The sequence below is a fragment of the Papio anubis genome, chromosome 11 (assembly GCF_008728515.1).
Source record: "Papio anubis isolate 15944 chromosome 11, Panubis1.0, whole genome shotgun sequence".
Lineage (NCBI taxonomy): Eukaryota > Metazoa > Chordata > Mammalia > Primates > Cercopithecidae > Papio > Papio anubis.
The window spans coordinates 106950133-106975446 of record NC_044986.1 but is presented as its reverse complement, the minus strand read 5'-3'; the positions used below and the strand labels follow the sequence as shown (position 1 = coordinate 106975446).

Genomic DNA, 25314 nt, shown 5'->3' with positions numbered 1-25314 from the left:
AACCATGATCTGAGGGTCATTTGAATGAGATTCTGTCAAATGAGTGTGACCATGATACTTTACTAATGAAATTGGTTGGAACATACCCAATACATGTCAATTACATACGTATGAACTCTGGGAAGTATGATGAACAGTAATTTGTTTTTAAGTATCTTACAAGTGAATTAGTCCAGGAAGCTTACAGAGACTCAAACTACTTTAGGCTTTACAGATTTTGATCAATACCTTGGTATATTGCAAATGGAAAAAGAGAATCAAATTATTGTCTACCTAATTGTGGCAGGCAGATTATAAAATTTGCGCCTTCCCACCCCACCCCAATTTCCTATCCTCTGGTTGTTCAATCAGACGTTAATCTGGGCACTTGTGTGAAGAGATTTCGTAAATGGGTTACTAATCAACTGACCTCAAAATCACAAGATTATCTTCGACTGTTCAAGTGGGCTCAGTGTAATCACATGAGCCCTTAAAAGCAGAAGTGGAAGGCAGGAGAGCTGAAGCAGAAGGGAAGATTAGAGAGATTTGAAGTTTGAGGACTTGACCTGCATTGCTGGCTTTGGAAATGAAGAAAGAGGATCACAAGAAAGTAATACAGGGACCACTAAAAGTGGAGAATGATCACTGGTTAACAGCCAGCAAAGATGCAGGGATCTCAGTCTTAAGGCTGCATGGAATTGAATTCTGCCAACCACTTGAATGAACTTGAAAGCATATTCATCCTCAGGGCCTTCAGAAGGTAGCACAGCCAACCTACACTTCTGTTTCAGCCTTTTGTGCATCTAAGAAAAGAACCAGCTAAGCCACACCATGCCTGAACTTTTGACCTATAGAAGCTGTGATATAATACATTTGTGTTGTTTTAAGCCACGGGGTGTGTAGTAATTTGTTATGGAAGCAATATAAAATGAGTACACTAATTTTCAAAGTTTTTAGGGGAAGAAAGGTTTATATTTTCTTGATTGTCTATTCTTGCTAATAATGAACGTTTGCACTGAGTAAAATCTCCCTTTTACTGGGTAAAGAGGAACAATTCTAAAAGTCATCTAGAGACCTGGATTCTCCTTAAACACTAATTAATGGTATGATATAGGGGAAAATCCCTGGGTTTTCTCTCTCTCTCTCTCTCTCTCTCTCTCTCTCTCTCAATCATCTATCTATGTACTTACTTCTTTATTTACTTCTTTATATGGCTGCTCTTGTTTTAGGTGTTGTATCTAAGAAACCATTGCCTAATCCAAGGTCATAGACTTATACCTATAGTTCCTTCTAACAGTTTATATCTTTATATCTTATACTTAGGTCTTTAATCCATCTTTAGTTAATTTTTAATATGGTATGAGGTATCTACTTTTGAATGTGCCTATCTGGTTGTCTGAGCACCATATATTGAAAACTCTATACTTTCCTCACTGAATTATCGTAACACAGTCAAAATTCATGGATGTACTGTTTTACTTTTGAACTTTCAATGCGATTGCATTGATCTTTCTGCCTATACTTATGCCAGTACCACACTACCTTCTTGATTACTGCAGCCGTGTACTGTAGTTTGAAAGGAAGTTACTAGGGAAGAGTAATTCCTATAATTTTGTTATTTTCTTTCAGGATTTTTTGTCTATTCTGTGTTTATTCCATTTCCATATGTATTTTAGTATTAATTTCCAAATTTCTGCAAAAATGGTCGTTAGAATTTTGAGAGGAATTGCATTGAATTGGTAGATAAATTTGGTAACTATTGTCATCTTAACAATATTAAGTCTTCCAACCTATCATGCATCATGTCTTTCTGTTTACTTAGGTCTTCTTTGATTTCTTTCAACATTGTATTTTTTAAATTTTTGTTGTACAAATCTTGCTTTTTATTTATTACAGTTATTCCTAAGTCTTTTATTGTTTTTGAGGCAACATTAAATGAGATTTTTTCTTAATTTTATTTTATATTGTTCCTTGCCAGTGCATAGAAATGAAACTGGTTTTTGTATATTGATTTTATATCCTATAAACTTACCAACTTATTAGCTCTAATAGTTTTTAATTAATTTATTTTTTGGTGGTTTATCAGGATCTTCTATATAAGATCATGTCATCTACAAATAGAGATAATTTTCCTTTTGTTTTCATTCTGGGTGCTTTTTATTTTATTTCCTTGCCTAATTGTCTGAGAGAAACTCCAGTGCAATGTTGACTAGAAGTGGTGACAGATAGCTTTGTCTTTTTCCTATTAGGGGAATCTTTTTCAGTCTTTTACCATTAGGTATGATATTAGCTGTAAATTTTTTATATATGCCATTTATCAAGCAGAGCATGTTTCCTTCTATTATTAGTATGCTGAGTGTTTCTTTTATTATAAGAGAGTGTTAAGACCTTGTCATATCTTTTTTTGCATCTATTGTCATGGTCGTGTGGTTTTTCTTTACTTGATCAATATGGTGTCTGTATTGATTGATTTTTATATGTGGAGCCAATTTTGCATTCCTAGGATAAATTCCACTTGACCATGGTGAAAAATTTTTTAAATGTGTTGCTCGATGTATATTCATCAGATATGTTGGTCTGTTGTTTGCTTTTTTTGTGATGTCTTTGTCTGGTTTTGGTTTATTAAGGTAGTAGTTGCCTTATAGAATGAGTTGGGAAGTGTTTCCTCCTCTTTGTTTTTTATAAGAGTTTGTGAAGTATTAGTGTTAATCATTTAAATGTTTCATATAATTTACTAGTAAGCCTTTCGTGCTGGAGCATTTGTGGAAAGATTTTTGATTACCAATTTATTCTCTTTACTTGTTACAGTCTATTTGGATTTTTTATTTCTTCTTCAATTGGTTTTGGTAGTTTGTGTCTTTCTAGAAATTTGTCCATCTCATCTAGGTTATCTAATTTGGTAGCATAAAATTTTTCATAGTATTCCCTTGTAATTGTTTTTATTTATGTAAGGTTAGAAATTCTGACCCTTGTTCACTCTTCATTTTAGTAAATTGAGTATTTAATTTTATTTTTTCTTGGTTCATCTAGTGAAAAGATTGTCAGTTTTATTGATATTTCCATGAACTTTTGTTTCTTAATTTTTTTGTTGTTTTTCTATTTCCTATTTTATTTATTTCTTCTCTAATACTTATTATTTTCCTCCTCTGCTTGCTTTGGGTTTAGTTTGCTCTTCTTTTAGCTTCTTATTATTAATGTTTAGATCTTTCCTTGTTTAAATTTAGGCATTTATACCTATACATTTCTTAATAAGCACTGAGATAACAGCATCCCATCCATTTTTATATGTTGTATTTTTATTTTCATGTATTTAAAGTATTTTCTAACATCTCTTGCAATTTATTCTTTAGCCTATTGGTTATTTAGGAGACTGTTATTTAATTCTACGTATTTGTGAATTTTTCTAATTTAATTCTGTTATTAATTTAAATCATTCTATTATTTCTGGAGAACATACTTGTATGATTTGTCTGCTCTTAAATGTATTGAGATTTGTTTTATGACCTAAAATATTCTCTTTCTTGGAGAATGTTCTGTGTGTGCTTTAGAATCATATATATTCTTTTGTTGTTGGATAGAGTAAGTGTGCCTTATGTATCTGTTAGGTCTAGTTGGTTTATAGAATTGCTCAAGTTTTCTATTTTCTTGCTGATCTTTTATCTAATAGTTCTATATATTTATTTTTGAAGGTAGAGTATTAGAGTCTGCAACTATTATTGTAAAATGGTCTACTTTTCAATTATTTTAGCTTTTGCTTCACACATTTCAGGGCTCTGTTTTTACATGCAGAGATGTTTATAGTTTTTATATATTCTTGATTGGTTGACTCATTTGTCATTATAAAATGCCCTGTTTTGTCTCTAATAACAATTCTGTCTTCTGTCCAGGGTAATCAGGCAAGAGAAAGAAAGAAAGCATATTCAGATAGGAAGAGAGGAATTCAAATTATCTTTGTTTGCAGCAGACATGATTCTATATCTAGAAAACTCCATTTTCTCAGCACAAAAACTCCTTAAGCAATGTCAGCAATCTCAAGATACAAAATCCTAGTGCAAAAATTGCTAGCAATCCTATATACTAACATCTGGCAAATAGAGAGCCAAGTTATGAATGAACTTCCATTCACAATTGTCGCAAAGAGAATAAAGCACAGAGGAATACAGTTAACAAGGGAAGTGAAGGAACTCTTCAAGGAGAACTACAAACTACTGCTCAAAGAAATCAGAGCGGACACAAAGAAATGGAAAAACATTCCATGCTCATGGATAGGAGGACTCAGTATTGTAAAAATGGCCATACTGACCAAAGTAATTTATGGATTTAATGCTATTCCCATTAAACCACCATTGGCATTCTTCACAAAATTAGAAGGAACTATTTTAAAATTAGTATATAACCCAAAGTAGGTCAAATAGCCAAGATAGTCCTAAACAAAGAGCACAAAATTGGAGGCATCATGCTACCCAACTTCAAACTATAGTGCAAGGCTACAGTAACCCAAAGAGCATGGTACTGGTACAGAAACAGACACATAGACCAATGGCACATAATGGAGAACTCAGAATTAAGACCACACATCTACAACCATCTGATCTTTGACAAACCTCGCAAAAACAAGCTATGGGGAAAGGATTCCCTATTTAACAAATGCTGCTGAGAGAACTGGCTATCTATATGCAACAAATTGAAACTGGACCCCTTCCTTATACCTTATACAAAAATTAACTCAAGATGGACTAAAGACTTACATGTAAAACCCCAAACTGTAAACATTCTAGAAGAAAATCCAGGCAATAACTTTCATGGCATAGACATGAGCAGAGATTTCATGATGAAAGCACTGAAAGTAATAGCACCAAAAGCAAAAATTGACAAATAGGATCTAATTAAAGAGCTGCTGCACAGCAAAAGAAACTATCATCAGTGTGAACAGAAAACCTACAGAATGGGAGAAAATGTTTTCACTCTATTCATCCAGCAAATATCTAATATCCAGAGTCTACTAGAAACTTAAACAAATTTTCAGGAAAAAAAACAACCCCATTAAAATGTGGGCAAAGGACATGAACAGACATTTCTCAAAATAAAATATTCATGTGGCCCACAAACATATGAAAAAAAACCTCAACATCACTGATTAGTAGAGAAATGCAAATCAAAACCACAATGAGATTGCCATCACATACCAGTCAGAATGGTGATTATTAAAAAGTCAAGAAACAACAGATGCTAGCGAGGATGCAGAGAAAAAGGAATGCTTTACATAGTGGATGAGAATGTAAATTAGTTCAACCACTGTGGAAGACAGTGTGGCAACTCCTCAAAGATCTAGAACCAGACATACCATTTGATTCAACAGTCCCATTACTGGGTACCATTTGATTCAGCAATCCCATTACTGCATATACTGGGTATAAATAAATATAAATGATTCTATTATAAAGACACATACATGCTTATGTTCATTGGAGCACTGTTCACAATAGCAAAGACATGGAATCAACCCAAATGCCCATCAGTGATAGAATGGATAAAGAAAATGTGGTACATATACATCATGGAATTTTATGCAGCCATAAAAAGGAATGAGATCATGTCCTTTGCAGGGACACGGATAGAGCTGGAAATTGTTATCCTCAGCAAACTGATGCTGGAACAGAAAACCAAATACCACATGTTCTCACTTATAAGTGGGAACTAAATGATGAGAACACATGGACACATGGCAGGGAACAACAGACATTGGGACCTGTCAGGAGGGGAGAAGGGAGGTACAGCATCAGGAAGAATAGCTAATGGATGCTGGGCTTAATATCTGGGTGAGGGATTGATCGGTGCAACAAACCACCATGGCACACGTTTACCCGTTTACCTGGGTTAGAAACCTGCACATCCTGCACGTGTACCCCAGAACTTAAAAGCTGAAAAGAAAGAAAATCATTCTTCTGAATTTCATATAGCCATTTCAGCTTTCTTTTTGTTATTGTTTATATAGTATGTCTTTTATATCCTTTTACTGCTAACCTTTTTCTGTGGTTGAATCTAAAATATGTCTCTTGTAGACAACATATGGTTAGATCATGTTTTTGGCAAGCACATAACTTCTTACTTTGGATTTACAATTGTGACCTATTTGGGCTGGCTGTAGGTCAAGCTCAACCTCCCAGGACTTTGGGAGGTTTGACGGTGATCACAGGTCAGTAGGACGACTGGCCCCAAGCACGTGAAACCCTGCTCTGGCTAAAAATAGAAAACTAGCTGGGGCCCTGTATGCTCTTAGTCCCAGCTACTGCGGGAGGCTGAGGAAACGCTGGCGGAACCCGGGAGGCGTGGCGGGAGTTCGGCAGTGAGCCAGATCACACTGGGTGACTCCAGCCTAAATAGACATTAATTCATTCTCAAAAAAAGAATTAATCTACTGGTTCATATAATGATGATTTCATGTCCTATCACTCACAGATAGTTGTTTCGGTCACGCTTTTCCGCTTTATTTCTCTGTATGAATTTATGTTTTTTTCTTATTACTCTGTTCCTCCATTACTACCTTATTTTGTTAAATATATTTTCTAGTGTATTATATTAATATCCTTTTCTTTTCTAATATATTTTAAATTATTTCTATTATTGTTGCTTCTTAGATTTACATTCATACTTGAATCTGAAACGAATGGGATTACCATAATTTTAATAATATACAAAAATTTTGATCTTATATACTTCTGCTCACTTCTTCTTTATGCTGTTATTGCCACAAATTATATCATTACATATTGTGCCCATAACCTGTTATTATTATTGATTTTTATCAGTTATATAATGATTATAATAATTGATTATATAATATCTACCTCTTTATTAATATTCTCTATTTTATGACACATTCTTATGATTTCTGTAGTTCTTTATATATAGTTTCCTTAGCTCTTTGAAAATATTTGACATAACTGATTTAAAGTCTTTGTCTAAAAAATCTGGCCTTTCTCAGAGACATTGTATATTGATTGCTTTTCTTTTTTTCTCTCTACATGGGAGATATCTTCTTGTTTCTTTGCATTTCTCACTTAAAAAAAAATCCTAGACATTTAAAACAATATACTCTTGGACCTCTGGAAATCAGATGCTCAGTCTCCCAAAAACTCCCACACATTTGCTTCTGTTACAGTTTGTTGTAGTTATGGTTGTTTTGTTGTTAATTTAGTGACTTTACTGAGAGTCTCTTAGATGTCACTGTTTTAGTCCATTTTGGCTGCTAGAACAAAATGCCGTAAACTGTGTAGATTATAAACAATGGAAATTTGTTTCTCACAGTTCTATAGGCTGGGAAGTCCAAGATCAAGGCACTGGCAGATTGAAGTGTCTGATGAGGGACCACTTCCTGGTTCATAGGACAGTACTATCCTGCTAAGTTCTCACATGGTGGAAGGGGCAAGGCAACTCTCTAGTCCTTCTTGTATAAATGAATTAAATCCATCCTTGAGGACTCTACCTTCAGGATCTACTCACATCCCAAAAGTCTCATCTCCAAAGATTATGCTTCCACATATGAATGTGTGTGTGTGCAGGGGCACAAACATTCAGACCAAAGCAGCCTGGGATCAATAAATCTCTTATGTTTTGCTGAGGGACTCTGTGTGTATGTTAGGGTGCACTTTCCATACTCATCCAGGCAGCTGATAACTCTGCCTTAGTTTCCATTTCCTGGTTTCATAGAGCCTCAATATCAGCCAGATGTTAGGGCTTAGGGTCTCTTCAGGTATTTCCAGAGCATGTGTACAGCCCTACACATGCACATGTCTGGCTAGATTTGCAGGGATATGTTGGAACTTTTAAAATTCTCTATCAATGTCTCATTCTATTAGTTTGTTATTTTCACCAACTGTTACACACTGCCTCAGGTGACTATGAAGTTATAACACTTGCTGGTAATTGTTTTCAACAAACCCCTTATGTAGAAAAAGCATTTTATACTGAGCAAGCTATTATTATGGTCAATTTCAGATGGCGTTTTAATTGTGGTCTTTCAGGGAAGCAAAAGACAGATCAACTAATGACAATTATTTGAGAATGAGGCTTTGAAAAAGGTCTAGCACCATTTTACTCATTCTTGTGGCTGCCAGGCTGCACAGGAATGCAAGCTGCTATTTTTCAAAGTTAAATGTGAAACTAGAGAGTGGGCAATGAGACTAGGGCAAGTTAAAGCCCATAAAACTCACCATTTTTTAATACTGAGATTTAGCCATTTGTTGAATAAAAGCCCTCCAAATTCCCAGAAAGCTTGGCTGATTTCCAGAGTTCCAGACAAGTTGATTCTGACTTTTTTGCCAGTTTTAAAATTGATTTTGTGGGGGCAAAAGTTTCAGTGGTCTCTATTCTGGCATTTTCATTGACAGTACTCTTGTGGTTTACTATATATTTTATGATCTTCTAAAGTGACTCACATAGCCCTTTGTCACTGAAGTCAGACATAAATGGATATGGCAGCATCCATGTACAACTTGCTAGTAATGAGAAGGGATTACTATTTGAGGGTATTCTTTAAGTGATACCATTTTAGCAAATATTACCTGGTTCTGTTGAGCTTGCTAGCTTAATAAATTGGTATGAGTCAAAACTTATGATTCAAAGGAAACAGAATTTAATAAATAGGCAAATTATCAACTTGAAGAGGTTTGTATCTAATACTACTATTTGCTCTCTATTATCTGAATTAAACTATGCTTTTTGTCAGAAATTAGTGCATTTTCATATTTCTATAAGTTTTGACATTTTAACATTTGCTGCAAGCCTTGGATCTTGTTATGATGATCCATTCCTACAGCCTGATTTTTTTTTAACGTTCTTGAGAACTGATATTATCTCACTTTTAAAATTCCCCTTTTTTGAGTTCCTTTGAACCAATTGGTTACTCTGTAGCATGCAACAGGATTTATGTCTCTCCTGCTCACATTCAGGTCCATTAATCTCTCAGAATATGGGAAATGGAGGAAGTACAAGGCTGCCCATCAATGGTTGAGGAAAGTGAAACCGAAAGTTCTATCTTATCTTTCCTGAAGATCAAGGTTGATGGAATTCACTGCCAAAGTTATTGGATTTAGCTCTCAAACCTTGATTCATGGTTTTTGTTGCTTTCATATATTATATACCTCCTTTTTTTGTCATCAAACTTGGGATTTCATTCCAATACTTAACCAGTAACTGAGAAAAAGTATTTTTAAAAGTCTTCTAACATAAACATTTAAGACTATAATGAAATTAGGCTATTTATGTTATTTCGTCATTTTAATAATTAACCCTTTGTCACAAAATTATGTTACACATGTGATTCAAAGACATTATGCCTTGACTTTTATAAATGCAGGCACAACATGGGAATTTAAGTATCATGTAAACAAGCTATAATGAGGATGGTGTAGAGATTAATGGAGATATATGATGATAATGGTGATTATGTGTTTGCATGTGATATCTGTATTATTAGGCTGCTAAAGGAAGTACAAGACGTTTATAGAGAAAATATTCAATATAAACTTTGTCGTTCAAGAGGTTTGTGCAGTCTTTTCTGGCTAATTAGAGCTGTAGTAGATGGGAGTATCAAATGAGGAAATGGTCATGTGGAGAAAAGTTATGCTGTCAAAGATTTGCCTTTTTCTCTTAAACTCATAAACAGCCATGATAAAAAATGTTCTCTGGAAAGCCAGGGAACTTTCTATAAAGTGACATTTTTCTTTAGGGAACATCTCCATCTGTGAATTCAAGAAATTCTATACTCATACTAAAGGAGCAAGGTAAATGAAGTGCACACTAAAAAAAAATTGCGATTGTCACTAAGTTAAAATTAAACATAGAAAACAGATATTGCCACTGGGTGCATTTTGAACAATTTTTTCCCCATACAAAGAAAAAAGTTTATTACTAGAACAAAGGTCAAAAGATATAAAGCTGTTTCTGAATTTAAACCTTTACTTTCTACTATAACCTGAAGATTGACCTTTATTGAATATTTGATACAATACAGAATAATTTATAGTGCCATAACACATACCAAATGACAAAGTTTTTATTTATGAAACACTGTTTAAATATTTAAATAATTTATTAATGTGTGAGTTGAAAAATATCACTGAAAAATGCTGCTTTTATTATTTAATAACAATATGTTAAATCTGATTTTTAATGTCAAGCTTTTAAAAATATGAATAATTTAGGTAATATCGTTGATGAATAAAAATAATTTTTCTGAGTTTCTCAGGGATTCTTTTTAGTAGTTGAATATTTATAAAGAACAATTTAGAGCTGACTGAATGCTATTACCATTTGTATTGCTAATATTATTTAAACCTACAATAATATATGCATATGACTTATTATATTTATTTGATTATTCACTTGCTTAACATTTGTTTACCTGCTGCAAGAACCAACTAATGATAGTCCACTTGCATCACCATGATACCCGCTCTTCATCTAAATTGTGTTTACATGACAATTCCACTAAGTATATTCTTAGAATAATTGTGTGTTATTACAGTTATTTCAGTTATGTCTCTGACTATATTCATAAGCAATCGTTAATGTCACTGTTTGCTGCTTAATTAGGATGCAATTTTGGAATAGGAGTAGGGAAGAGAGGTTTCTTCCTTAGGTCTCATAATTTTACTATTGATTCTTTTAATGATGTGACAGTTAGATTTGATTTCCAATCTGACTTTAAAATACCACTGAATAACTGAGGTAGCTATGTCGTCATATTTCTCATTCCTTTTGACAAAGAGAAGCACATGAAATAAAGCAGCAGAAAACAATGGTTTTCAGATTATATGCTAGAACTTGCATAAAGCATTACAGGAAATCTATGAGAGCCCAGGGAATGCTCAACATTTATTTTACAGACTTCTAAACCATAAGAGTCCACAGGTATTATCCATACTGCAGTGCATAGGAAAGCATCAGGGCTCAGAGTTGTTTTCCATAATCCTAGGAAAAGCTGGGACTATCTGATCCAACTTTTTCTGAACAAAAGCACAGTGAGCAATGATCTCTTCTAAAGCTGTAAGAGTTGAAGAAGGACGAAAGAAACATGAAAAGTGACTCATCAGTCAGAAACAGGCTTATTTTACAGAATAAACCTGAGAGGGGTCTCTGGCCGAGTTAGGTCAAGAGCCCTCTCTCTTACACACTAAGAGTATTTTAGGACTGGAGAGCTTATCACAGGCTCAGAATGTTTCTGTGTCTCTTTGTCTTGCTTATCTGGGAGGGAGAGTTTTGTGTCTGTTCCCATACATCTTTCTGCAACTGCAGGCATACCCCCCAAGTCTGCTTTTAGCTTCCCTATCTTAGTGAACCTAAAGAGAAAGGAATGTGCTTATTAGGGCCCACTGTTTTACTTGGGCCCATTGTTTGAGTGTGAAGTTTGGTCTTTACACCATGCAGCTGTCTTATCTGTATTGTACTGTCTGCTCTTTCTAGCTGCTTATTGTTAGAAGTGATTTATTTGAAATGCATGAGGTTAGAAAGGGAGCTGGAGCTTAAAATAGTGGTGTTTGTCCAAGATAATGGTGCTCCTGCTCTGTCACAAGTCTTCATTGAATTGCTTATTTTGGTAGGCAGTCCTGATAGTATAATGTAGATAGCATCTTTGCAGAGATGTACCTTTCTATGTTAAATGTGATAAATTGGGTTGTGAACTATAGCCCATGATCATATTATAGGGAGTATAATTGCAATCAGCTGTATCACTGGGCAACAGAAAGAAGTAAAAATATCAGATGGTTTGCAAAAGTAAATGATGTGGTTAAATTATTTGTTCTTTAAACAAAAAAATTTATTAATCTAGTGAGGATGTGGGCCTGAATTATCACTTGGTGTCTTAAATTCGCCAGTGATCACTCTGAATCTAACACATTGTCTGTTGTTTCTTTCTTTTTTCTTTTTTTTTTTTTTAAGTTTTGTAGGTACATAGTAGATGTGTATATTTATGGGGTACATGAGTTGTTTTGATACAGGTATGCAATGCATAATAATCACATCATGGAGAATGGGGTACCCATCCCCTAAGCATTGATCTTTTATGTTACAAACAATTCAATCACACTCTTTTAGTTATTTTTAAATGTACAATGAAATTATTATTGACTACAGTCACTCCGTTATGCTATCAAATAGTAGGTCTTATTCATTCTCTCTATTTTTTTTTTTTTTGTACTCTGTCTCTTCTTTCTGATAGCTCACTTCCTTTTACTGGTGTCCAGAGTGGATTCTATTTCCTCAAGTTTAAGAAGCAGAGTTTTCCTTCCGACAAATGATCAACATGACTGCCAGGTATTTGAAAGCACACAGCATTTTAAATATGTTGTCACATTTGGGGACTTCTTTATCGTAACTGTTTGGGTACCAATTGTCTTTCACAGATTACATTTTATTACTTCTCCAGCCAAGTGAGTGGCAAATTAATGGTTGGGCTTCAAGCTGCATGTGGAGGTCCTATTCAGCATTTATGGCAAAACACAGCTGCACTCCCAAATCAGTGGGAGAGAAATGTCATCAAAATCCAGAGTTCACAGAGATTTCAGGTATGTGTGTTCTATTTTCTAACTATGGCCTTAAAGAAAAAATAAGAAACAGATCTTTAACACCAGGTGAACTAAAAGTAAGGCAACTGTCCCAGTTTGCCAGGGACTGAGGGATTTCCCAAGACTTTCAAGTGCTGAAAGTGGACATCTCAGGCAATTTGGGATGGCTAGCCACCCTGAAAGACACTTTTACAATAAGGTTTTGAATTTTATGTATGAAAACTAAAGGTGATATATTTTAAGACTTACTGATATATCAGTAAAATACAACCTTTTAATTTCCTCCTAATTTCTTGAACTCTTTCCATTCCTCTCTACTTTTCTTACTGCTCCAACTTCTTCTTTCTTTTCATTACTTTTTCCTTCCAGACTTTTTTCATGCTTTTGAGAGAAGGGAATGCTGGGTAATGAGGAAGGAGAATGTTTAAATACTTATTCCAAATGCTGTTGAAGTAGAATAATTGTCATTCATTTCATAGATAACACAGCCTTTATTTTCTAAAGTAGTTTAGAGAATTAAAGTCAATGCAAGCCTATAAAACAACTTATTTATGCAGCCTAATAAAACTTATGCATGGTCGAAATGATAATCTAATGATTATTACCAGTTCTTGAAGAAGTATTGCCTATTTTAACATTTGGGACAATCAAACAAAATTTTCCTGTTAAACATGAGATTTTAAAACATTTTATTCCTTAAAACTTTCTAATCCTTCTCTGTGAGTCAATTTAACCCAAGTCGTTTTTTTTTATATCATCTGTTGTTAGAATGATATAATAATCAATGTTATAAATTTGATATAAATCAAATCATTTGTTATATGGTGGATTTAGCACTTGCTTAAATATAGGGATTACATTGGATTGAATTTTACCTTTGATTCTTTTGAGAGGCTAAGAGAAAAAGAATGGCTAAATGAACAGGATCTTCACTGTAAAAGTTGAATTATAAGATATAAGAATGGCATAGTTTCTTAATTGATTGATCATAAATCACTGTAATTTGGAATTTTCAGGTTTTGATAAACTTAATGGGGATCAAAAGAAGGCTACAAAAAATCCCTTAACAGGTGATTAAATGACACCTATATGGCAGGACTTCAGAGAAACTCCCACTGGAAACGCTAACCAGAGACTGAGACTGTACTCTATTGAAGTCAAATATCAGTGTTGGGGGTGTGGGTGGTTGGAAAGGCATCTTAAGTCATCAGGCACTTAAGTCTTTCTATCAACAATTCATTCATTCACTTAAGAAAGATTAATTTGGGGCTCTTGGATGTGGTAGGTACAGTGAGGGGAAGGGTTCCCTACAGCATGTTAAGGGAAGGTGATTGATAGGTGTGGGCAAGGGATGCTATGTGTGCCTGGGCCCTGAAGACATCTGTGGCTTTCAGGGTTGTGGTATGCAGAATGAGTACCCCCTGAGCACCAATAATATATTTAATTTGCTGTGGATGCTCAAGTGTTATTAACCGCTGGAGAAGTTGTTTTATTTCTTACCCTTCTCTTCTTAATTCCCTGTGTCTGCTTGTTGTCTCAACAACGACAACAAAAGCAACAAAACCGGGCCAAGATTGTGTTTATGGGGATTGAGTCACATCTAGTAGACTCTGAAGATTGATCTTGCTGAAGTTCCATCTCTCTCTGTTCTTGTAGACACTTAACAAGTGAGATGAGAATCTTATCTACAGGTCGACTCCATCATTATTTACACATCTTTTTTACTTTGAAACAGAGCTGATGGTATGGGAGTCTTAAACTACCTTTGCCAACCTTTGTGCCTTCTTAGACCTGTCTATGTCTTTCGGTCCAGATCTCTATTAGAAGCATAAGAGATCGGAGTGTTGAGTAGAACTGGAACTTGCTGTATCTTGTAGGTCAAACCTTTCAAAATAATGTCCTTGTTTTGCTCAGCTTCCTATTCTCGAGTGATACATCCTGAGTTCTGATGATTAAATATGTGCAGTAGATCAATCAAAAAAAAAAAAGTAAAACTCCAGAATATGTAATATCCAGGGTGATTCGGCTGTAGCTGAGGCAGCAAGGTTATTCACTTGAGTGCTTTAAATGTACCAGTGGCTTCAACTAAAGCAGATGCATGTGCAATATATTAATTTTATATCCCAAAATACGTTATTGCTGATGTGAACACAGTGCATTTACCTTAAAGGCTTTGCAAAAATTAGGAGACCGTATGGCTCTCTCGGGATCCCTCAGCTACACCAGCCTTTTCGGATTGCAGGTATGCTTTAGTTCTGTCCTGTCAGCAAGTGAGCAGATGTTCATTTGCTTTTGTTTGGTGGGCCACAGAGAAGTGCTGTACTTGTAATACGGCCTGGCACCATCTAGTATCTCACTCCTGAAAAGATTCTGTGAGGGGCTTATTCGAGGGAATTCTGTAATCAGAGTCTCCAGACAGTATCTGCTGCCTCGACAACTTATAAGCCTCTGAGAATTATTTCATTTTCTGCCATTTCCTTTCCATGCTGACTTCTAATAGTTTAAAAGCCATGCATCCTTCCTTTAAAAATGTCCAAATAGGAGATTTCGGTCCCAGCTGGATCCCAGCTTAGCATGGGCTTAGGACAAAACCTCTGCAGCTGATGATCACCGGGGGGTTTATCACCTCCATCTGTGAATGACTAGGTCTCTCCTTTAACGAAATTGAAGCAGGTTAATTTCTGAGGGAATGCTGCTGCATACACAAGGATTGCTGTTTATCTACTTAGCAAAGACAAAAGCATTTCAGAGAGTTTCTGAAGATATTTAAGGAATAATAACAACTAAAATTTCTTTAGCACTTACTATATGTAAGGCACTGTGTTTACTTCTTTGGATACATAATTTTATTGACCCTGCACAAAAATCTTCTAAGGTAGAATGATGATTTACTCCAAGAATTACAAGCTTTAGAGAGTTAAATAATCTACTAAATCCCATACTGGCTTAGACTCTAAGGTAGTTTGATTTCAGATCTCAATTACTGAGTTACTGAGCCATAATAACTTTTTTTTATTATGTTAAGCATTACAGGGATTTAGAATACATAGGGGAAAAAAAGCCCAACCTCTAGTTTGGTCAGATCTGTTGTGTGTGACTTATTATATATTCTTTTGTCTGCTGTGCTGGGTAAAACAACAATTTTAGGCATTGCATGCTGCTGATTAATTGCAATCACATTTTTAAAAAATTGCAGACATAAGCGATTAATTTTACTGTTGTCCTAAAATGTTCATGGAGACAAATAATAAAACAAACTTAACATGCAGTAGAAATGTAGCCCCTAATTCAGGTGAAACCTTCTTTTGTCAGAGGCATTAGTACCAGAGTGACTCCATCTTGAGTGAGGGCTAGGAAAATGAGCTTGCTGGGTTGCATCCCCAGAAAGCTAGGTATTCCTAGCCTCTAGATGTTTACTGTTAAGGGAACAGATTGATAACATTTACTAAACAGATCTGGACTTGGGAGTATCCTGGTATCCCGACACCTTGAGAACAAAATCATTCCTAATTTTGCTTTAAAGATAATAATGTTGATTCTTGCAAAATATAGTAATTAAGAAAATTAATCCTTTATCGCAAAAGATTATAGCAGAGCACATCTCCCCATGATCTTTTTTTATCCTGTATATAAACAAGTATTGTACCTAGGATGGACGCGTTCCTCCTCTTGCTTTCGGGAACGCCCTGCTCTGTCTATTGAGTGGCCATTCTTTTATTCTTCTACTTTCTTAATAAATTTGCTTTCACTTTACTCTATGGACATTCTCTCAATTCTTTCTTGTGTGAGCTCCAAGACCCTCTCTTGGGGTCTGGGTCGGGACTTCCTTTCGGTAACACTTTCACTCCTGTTTGTTGTTGTTGTTCTTGAAAGAAGCTCATGTAACAGTTTTATGAGTAAGAAGGAATGAATACTATCCCTTACTACTAAGTATATCACTGACTATAATTTTCACGTTGAACGTCTAGATTGTTAAACTAAATGAACAATCAGTGCCTTAAGTATAAAAAGATACTGAAGCCTTTTTTACCCGCTATTATTTACTTTTCATTTCTTTGCTATTTCATTGAGAAATGCTGGAGAATTCTCAGCAGCCTCCTATTTAGAAAGAATAGAATTTATTAATAAAGACAAAAGATGAGCTTTGCATTTTAAAAAATGTAAATTTTAACCTTAACTTTTAAAATTTTACCGTCACTCTTCAAAATCATCATCTGAGGTATTTTCCCTTTTAATTCAATAATATTTATGATAACACATGATGAGGAAATAATTACTCTCATCATTTTGTGTCTCAAATGTTTGCTTGGGAAATGAATGCATACGACTAATTAAGAAAACTCTTACATAATACATATAACCACAAATGTTTCTAATGTTTATACTCACGCTGAAGCAGTCTCGTTGTCTAGGGCGATACCTGAGATTCATGCCAAGGAAATCAAAGATGTGAACACACAAGAAGTGAGGTTAAGAATGGAGGTAATAATAGGTGAAAGAAAGAGAAGAGCTCTCTCCTGCAGAGAGAGGGATCCTGAATGGGTTTCCAGTCTATGGCGAAATGCGGTGGGTTTTATAGATGAGCTTGAGGAAGCAGTGTCTGATTTACATGGTGCACTAAAGACTGGTCAGACTAGGTGTGTTATTTGCATAAGGCACAAAAAACTGGTTAGGGGTAGGTGTACTGTTTGCATAGGGCACAAAAAGATGGCCTTTCCCACCCTAATCTGTTATTATGCAGATGGGTTCTCTGAGTGGCTGGTGCCATGTTGCCTGTTTCTTTACTGTGCATGTGATAATAAAAGGGAAGACGGAGCTTCTATATTGGCTATGCCTGACCCCCAGATAGCCTTTTTTTATTGATGCAACTGCCGGCATTCACCTGTGCAAGCTTTCAGCTTGCTTATCTATGTTTACAGCTTGATTTTTCAGACTGCTCTTTGTTGGAAAAAATAATTTATTGGGCTGCTTTTTGGTAGAAGGGAAGCCTTGCCAAGGACTCTTTTACCTTCACTATCTGCCTAAATAATGTCTTTCTAGCTCCTGTATCAATGCCATCCAAATAGTATTATCCATATGTCATCACCATTTCCTCTAACATTTAAATCAAATGGCTTGAGTGCTGACTGCTTACCTCTATTCATCTTCTCTTAAAATGTTTGGGGTGAAAGGAATTTGTTTCATGTTCACTGTCGGATTAGTGCAGGCCGTCCCTGACTTCTGTGGTGTTGGAACTCCATCATCTGTCCTATGATCCACTTTTATTTTGCTGCTTTGCTCCTTTAAAAAAAAAATCTATCTATCCTCCAAAATAATCTTGCTGCTGTTTTGGAGAAAACAAAGAATGTGTGTTAGATACTACTTTTCCTAAAAATACAACTACCACACAGCAACGCAGCTCTGACCAGGGCCCTCCATAGAACCTACATATATATATATTTTCTTTTTCCGAGATGGAGTCTCACTCTGTCGCCCAGGTTGGCATGCAGTGGCACCATCTCAGATTGCAATCTCTGCCTCATGGGTTCAAGCAATTCTCCTGTCTCAGCCTCCTGAGTAGCTGGGATTACAGATGTGTACCACAACGCCTGGCTAATTTTTGTATTTTTAATTGAGATGGGGTTTTGCCATGTTGGCCAGGCTAGTCTAGAACTCCTGACCTCAGGTGATCAGCCTGCCTTGGCCTCCCAAAGTGTTGGGATTATAGGCGTGAGCCACTACGTCCTGCCTTTATTTTTTCTTGTTTTTTAATCATCCTGGGGTTCCACTTTCTTTAGCTAATTTTCCAGATTCTAACCCAAATCCTTGTCAACTCTTTTCATTTAAATCTGTTTAGCTAGACTATTTGATTATGCCTGATGGGTCTTGTGTTTTATAGCCACATAGACCCATTAGTAAATTTCCCTCCACTTAGAGAAATAATTATTTCCCTAAGAAAAATGTTCCTTCCTGCTAGGCTAGTGGACTCAAATGGCAGCGAATTTTCACAATGATGTTTCATCAGTTATACTAAGTTAACATGTAATTTAACAGAATCAAATAAATATGTAATATCTATTACAAACTCTAATGAGGACAGGATTAAGGCAAGACGGTAATTTAAAAGCTACTTCAGTAGTCAAGGGGGAGGAGATGGGAGAGGAAATAAGAATGAAAGGAAAATAGGGATTAATGGAGCTTGTCTCATTGGAAATGAGAATGGAGGAGAAAGGGACTCTCAAGGTCAGTTTGGAGTTTTGAGCATTGGAGAGCACCAGTCTTCTGGTACCATTGTCAGGAAATGAGAGTGAGATGAGAGCTCCAATCCGAGGAGAAAGGACAAAGTGTTGTGAATTATAAATGACTTGTGTCATCTGAGTGAAAATCTCCAGCAGACTTTGGAAACTGGGGAGGAGAGTTCAGGAAAGAGTAAGTTTCTGATTTATCAACCCTGAAGATGAATGTTGTTTTTTTGGTGAGGAGTGTGGAGAAAAAAAAAACAAGAGACATGTGATATAGTTAACACTTATTTCTACTTCTTTTTTAAAATATGGTGACTGTCGGCATATCCTTAACTCAGCAACTGCTAGGGACTATCTCTATGAAAAAGCTTTCAGAAAGAATAAAATGTTAATTTGTAAAGAATAGATTTTTACTTACAAACACACAATTCATATAATAGCTTAAATATTTTAATAACTATGTTACAGTAACAGTAGCTAACATTATTTAATGCAAACTGTATACCAGGTGCTGTTTTACATGTTTGCAACTCATTTTTCCTTATGATGTAGGCTATCATTTTATCATTACAATTGTACAATGAAGAAAACTGAGGAACAGAGATGTTAAATAAGTTCTCCAAGGTCTTGTTGCTATTAAGTGGTATAACAAGGAACTGAATCCAAATAGTTTTATTTGAAATACATATATATATATTCAAAATATATATAATATATAATAAGTATATAATTTATCTATATTATAAATAGATATTTTGAATCAAACTACTTGGATGTATATAATATATGTAGTTGTATATTATATATAACCAACTTGGGTATGTATATTATATTATACATATATATTTTAATAATATAATTACATATTATATAATTTATATAATATAATTAATACTTGTATAATATTATATATAATATATATTTATAACATAAAATATAACATATATGTATATTATATTATATATAATCTGTATATAATACATAATTTTATGTATGTATATATACATACATATGCAAAATCTATACAATACATATATGCATCTTATACATATATGTATATATAATATATATTCCATAATATATACATTATATCACATATATAATATGTATATATATGTATATGGAGATATAGATATCTCCAAGGAGATATATAACATATATATTACAAATTTATTCAATATTTATTAATATATAACATTTATTAATATATACTATTAATATACAATACTCTATGTTATATATTGTATAGCTCCAAGTAGTTTGATTAAAAATATCTGTATCTATATAATATATATTAATCTATATTATATGTTATAATTATATATAACATATAACATAGCATATATTATATATTATATAAATTATATAATATATATTATATAACTACATATACGATATAAAATATATTTTTTTGAAAAAATATATTTTGAGTCAAACTGCTTGGTTTCAGATCCTAGCTATATGTTGGATTCAGATTCTAGCCATACTTTTAATCACTATGTTATACCACCTTTGTATAAAACTATCTCTACACAATCTTTGCCAGTCCTTTGAAGCATGGTTCTATTTTCTAAGTAGTTACACTTATTTTTGTGTAAAGAGAATATGACTTTCTTAGGGTTATTGATAGATTTTTCTATAGGTCGTGGATGTTTCTCAGTGGATTTGTAATAGAGTGGTAGATAGCATATGGTTTGAAAGGAAATGTATTGGTACAGCATATTGTACAGGGATGAAATAATTTACCATAGAAAAATGATCTGTGATGTTTTGCTGCATCTAGATCAATTGTAAACCTAAAAATCTGGGCCAACTTCTTGAGAAATACAATGTTTATGTTGTAAACAGGACTGAATAATGCACATGTTTTTATCACATCCATGAACAAAGCCTCCAACATTAGTGATATTCATTAATAAGGATGGGATAATGTCTGCCATCAACATGCCAATTTTCTATCGATTTGGGTAATTAGAAAATCGGAGAGTGGCTTCTTTTTCAGTTTCTCAGATCAATCACACCAGAGTATCTTTTCTTAGTGGTGTCTTGGGTGGGCTCCACATCATAATGTCACGTTCAGTCATTTTTTTTCTCTCTTTTTTGAGACAGAGTCTTGCTCTGTCACCCAGGCTGCAGTGTAGTGGTGTGATCTCCACTCACTGCAACCTCTGCCTCCCGGGTTCAAGCGATTCAACGTCCGCCTCCCTGGTTCCAGCAGTTCTCCTGTCTTAGCCTCCTGAGAAGCTGGGATTACAGGCGCCCGCCACCACTCTCAGCTAATTTGTTGTATTTTTAGTAGATACGGGGTTTCACCATGTTTGCCAGGTTGGTCTAGAATTCCTGACCTCTAGTGATTCACCCGCCTCATCCTCCCAAAGTGCCAGGATTACAGGCGTGAGGCACTGTGACAGGCCACGTTCAGTCATTTTAACAATAAGTCACAGAACAATCATTTCCGGGCAATCTTTAGATAATGGCAGAAAATGTGCAATAGGATAGCATGAGGATGACATCTAAGGCAAGAGTGGATAAGATTTAGAGAACCAAAGGGAAAGATGGGACACAATTGCAAAATGCCAAGAACTGTATCTCAAGATGGAGCATGGATCCAAAAGCTGGTAAATGTGAAACAGTATGAACACACAGGAACTGAACATAGGAGATGGTTGTAGGGAAAAATCCAGGTGAGTATTGCTGCATTTCACTAACATGTTACCTATCCTATGCCAGACATTTGAGATACATTTCTTTGTTTTTCAGAGTGTTTACTTTGATTTCTTTGCACCTGGAATTGGCATGGTCACCCAAGTGCTTCTAGAGAGTGACATGTTTCCTATTGCAGGCTCTCTTTTATAACACTGTGAGACAGTGATGTTCCTTGCTTTATGTTTTTGTTTTGTTTTGTTTTTCTTGTGTAGGTTGTTTTTCAAGGTCAAATGACTTCAATGTATGAACAGGATGAAGTCATTGCTATTGATGATATATCTTTCAGTTCAGGCTGCTTGCCTGCCAATGGTAAGAAATTTTTCTCTCATTTTGACCTTTATTGTGTATAAAGATTTCAGTGCAATTTAAACATTGTAATGACTTTAATCTCCTGTTTATTTTTGTCTCATGTTTTCATGTGGGCTATTTTTCCTTGTTCTAGTACATTGTATAACAGTGACTGGATCTATACTAGGAGTGAAGGTTAGCTGTTTTTCACTGACTGATGCTGTAAAGAACTGAATGGGATAATTTAGTCTCAGACTTGAAATCTTGTAGCAATGTTTACAGTGGCTAAAGTTAAATCTTAACAAGGTAACTCTGTTCCTTCTAGGAGACTGGGAGAAAACTAGCTTCCATAGACTTGAAATTGTCTTCTTGGACAATTGGTTTGATTATTCTGCTGAAAGATACAAAATAGGGATATTAGTTATAATCTATTTTCTATTTTGACATATCAATAAACCACATATATCAGATATAAACTTTTATTTCTATTGTTCCTTTGATTATATTAACTGAATAATATTCTATTCTTCATTTATATTATTCCAAAACAATTCAATATTAAAATTATAATTAAAATAGCATAAAATATCAAGCTTAATCTAATTATCAAAAAGAATCAGTCATATATATTTCAGGGTTTTTTTCTTTTTAGAATTTTGTTATATTGTGGCATGTTGTAACAGAATAAAGATAGCTATTTTATAGATAAGACTTCTGAGTTCAATTTGGTACAGAGATATAGTTGTTGTGGTAAATAATATTTCAAGACAAGAAGAGATGTCTTCATCTACTTAAGAAAGACCATTGGATCTTGATATTGTGCTTGGTTTTTAAAAAGTTTTATTTTATTTTCAATTGACACATAATTGTACATATTTATTGGATATTATGTGATGTGGTGTTAAATACATATATACATTGTGTGATGATTAAATCAGGGTAATTATCTGTTATCTCAAAAATTTATTTTTTCTTTGTAATAAGAACATTTGAAATTCTCTCTTCTAGTTATTTTGAAATAATATAATATTGTTAACTATACTGTGTAATAGAAAAACAGAATTTATTCCTCTGATCTATCTGTAATTTCATACCCATTGACCAGTTTCTACACACACACCGTCCATGCTATCTTCCCCAACCTCTGGTAACCACTATTCTACCCTGTATTTCTATAAGATAGATTTTTGAAAATTTTGCAAACGAGTAAGAGAATATAGTATTTGTTTCCCTGTGTCTGGTTATTTCATTTAATGTCTTCCAGATTCATCCATATTGTCACAAATGGTAGGCTTTTATTCTTTTTATAGTTAAATAAAAAAGAATTATATTGCTTGTGTATTACCACATTTTCTTTATCCATTCATCCATTGATGGACATTTAGGTTGATTTCATATCTTGGCTATTGTGAATAGTTCTGCAATAAACATGGGAATGCAAAAATCTCTTTGGCAGAGATTGAAATCATATCTCTTTGATTTCATTTTCTTTGGATAAATACTGAGAAGTGGGATTGATGAATCATTTGGTAGTTCTATTTTCAACTTTTTGAGGAACCTCCATACTGTTCTATATGGTTGTACTAATTTACATTTCTACCGACAGTATATAAGTATTCCCATTTATCCACATCTGCACCAGCATTTGTTAACTTTGACTTTTTGATAATAGCCATTCTGAGAACTATGAGATGATATATCATTGTGATTTTAATTTGCATTTCCCTGATGATTAATGATGCTGAGAACTTTTTTCATATTCTATTCATTGGTCATTTTTCTGTCTTTTTCTGAGAAATATCTATTGAGGTTTTCTGTCCATTTTCAAATTTGATTATTTGTTTTCTTGAAAATGAGTTGTTTTGAGTTTCTTATGTATTCTGGGTATTGACCCCATATTAGTGCACAGTTTGCAAACATTGCCTCCGATCCTGTAGGTTGTCTCTTCACTCAGTTGTTTTCTTTGTTGTGCAGAAACTTTTTAGTTTGATGTAATCTCATTTTTTTAAATGATAGGTACTATTTATTTATTTATTTATTTAATGAGTGAAATATTTTACATATTTATGGGATACATGTGAGTTTGTTACATGCATAGAATATATTCAGCCTCCATTTACGTTCCCTTTCCACCCACTCACCCTTCACAGCCTCTAGTATCTGTCATTCTATTCTCTATTTCCGTGAGATCAATTCTTTTAGCTCTAACCTATCAGTGAGAGGTTATTAGTTATTTATTAAATGTTTGCTAGAATTGATTAGTGAAGCCATCAGGGTCTGGGTTGTTCTTTGGTGGGGGACATTTTATTACTAATTCAATCTGTTCAGATTTTCTATTTCTTCAATTTTAGTAGGTTTTATGTGTCTAGAAATTTATGTATTTCTTCTAGGTTTTCCAGCATATGGTTGTTCATAATGGCTTTTTATGATCTTTTGTATTTCTGTGCAACTAGTCATAATATCTCCTTGTTCATCTCTCATTTTATTTGAATCTTCTATCTTTTTATCCTTAGTCCAGCTATTGTTTGTCAATTTTGTTTATCTTTTTTAAAAAACAACTTTTTGCTTTGTTGTCTTTGGTATTGTTTTGTTTAGTCTCTATTTCATTTAAGTCTGCTCTGATCTTTATTATTTATTTCCTTCTACTAATTTTGGGTTTGGTTTCTTCCTGTGTTTTCTAATTCCTTGAAGTATAACATTAGGTTGTTTGAGATCTTTCTAATATTTTGATGTAGGCATTTATTGCGATAAACTTCTCTCTTAGAATTGCTTTTGCTGTATCTCATAGTTTTGGTAGAGTGTCTATATTTGTCTCAAGGAATATTTAACTGTTCTTTTTAATTTTATCATTGGCTTATTTTGTTCTTCAAAGGTATGATTAATTTTCATGTATTTGTATACCTTCCAAAGTTCATTTCGTTGTTGAATTCTAGTTTTATTCCATTGTGGCTGGAAAAGATAATTAATATGATTTTGATTTTTACAGAATTGTTGAGACTTGTTTTGTGGCCTAACATATGATATATCCTGGTAAAAATTCCATGTGCTGATGGGAAAATGTATATTTTGTAATTATTGAGTAGAGTGTTCTGCAGATATATTTTAGGTTTATTTGATCTAGAGTTAAGTTTAAATATAATGTTTCTTTGTTCATTTTCTGTCTGAATGATCCACCTATTACTGAAAGTAAGGGATTAAAATCCTTTACTGTTATTGTATTGCAGTCTATCTATTTCTGTACATCTAATAATATTTGCTTTATATATTGGGAGGTCGAGTTTTGGGTGAATGTATATTTACAAGTGTTTTATCCTTTTTCTAAATAGATCCCTTTGTCATTATATTATGACTATCATTATCGATTTTTTTTCAGTTTTCAAATTAAAGTCTATTTTATATGATATAGTTATAGCTACTGCTGGTCTCTTTTGATTTCTATTTGCATGCAATATTTTTCTTCCATTCCTTTACTTTCTCAGTCTATGGATATTCTTACAGGTGATGTGAGTCTCTTGTAGGCAGCATAGAATGTTGTCTTGTTTTTTAATCCA

The 25314-nt window shown here is 34.1% G+C and overlaps 1 protein-coding gene across 1 annotated transcript in view; it reads left to right on the top strand.

Annotated features, from left to right (window-relative positions):
- MALRD1 (MAM and LDL receptor class A domain containing 1) overlaps nt 1–25314 on the top strand; it is a 682023-nt gene that overhangs the window by 32186 nt on the left and 624523 nt on the right. Inside the window, exons 3-5 of the mRNA XM_031652710.1 lie at nt 12203–12297; nt 12387–12548; nt 21688–21784. Of these exons, the coding sequence (XP_031508570.1) occupies nt 12203–12297; nt 12387–12548; nt 21688–21784 (354 nt within the window). The remainder of the gene's footprint in view (nt 1–12202; nt 12298–12386; nt 12549–21687; nt 21785–25314) is intronic.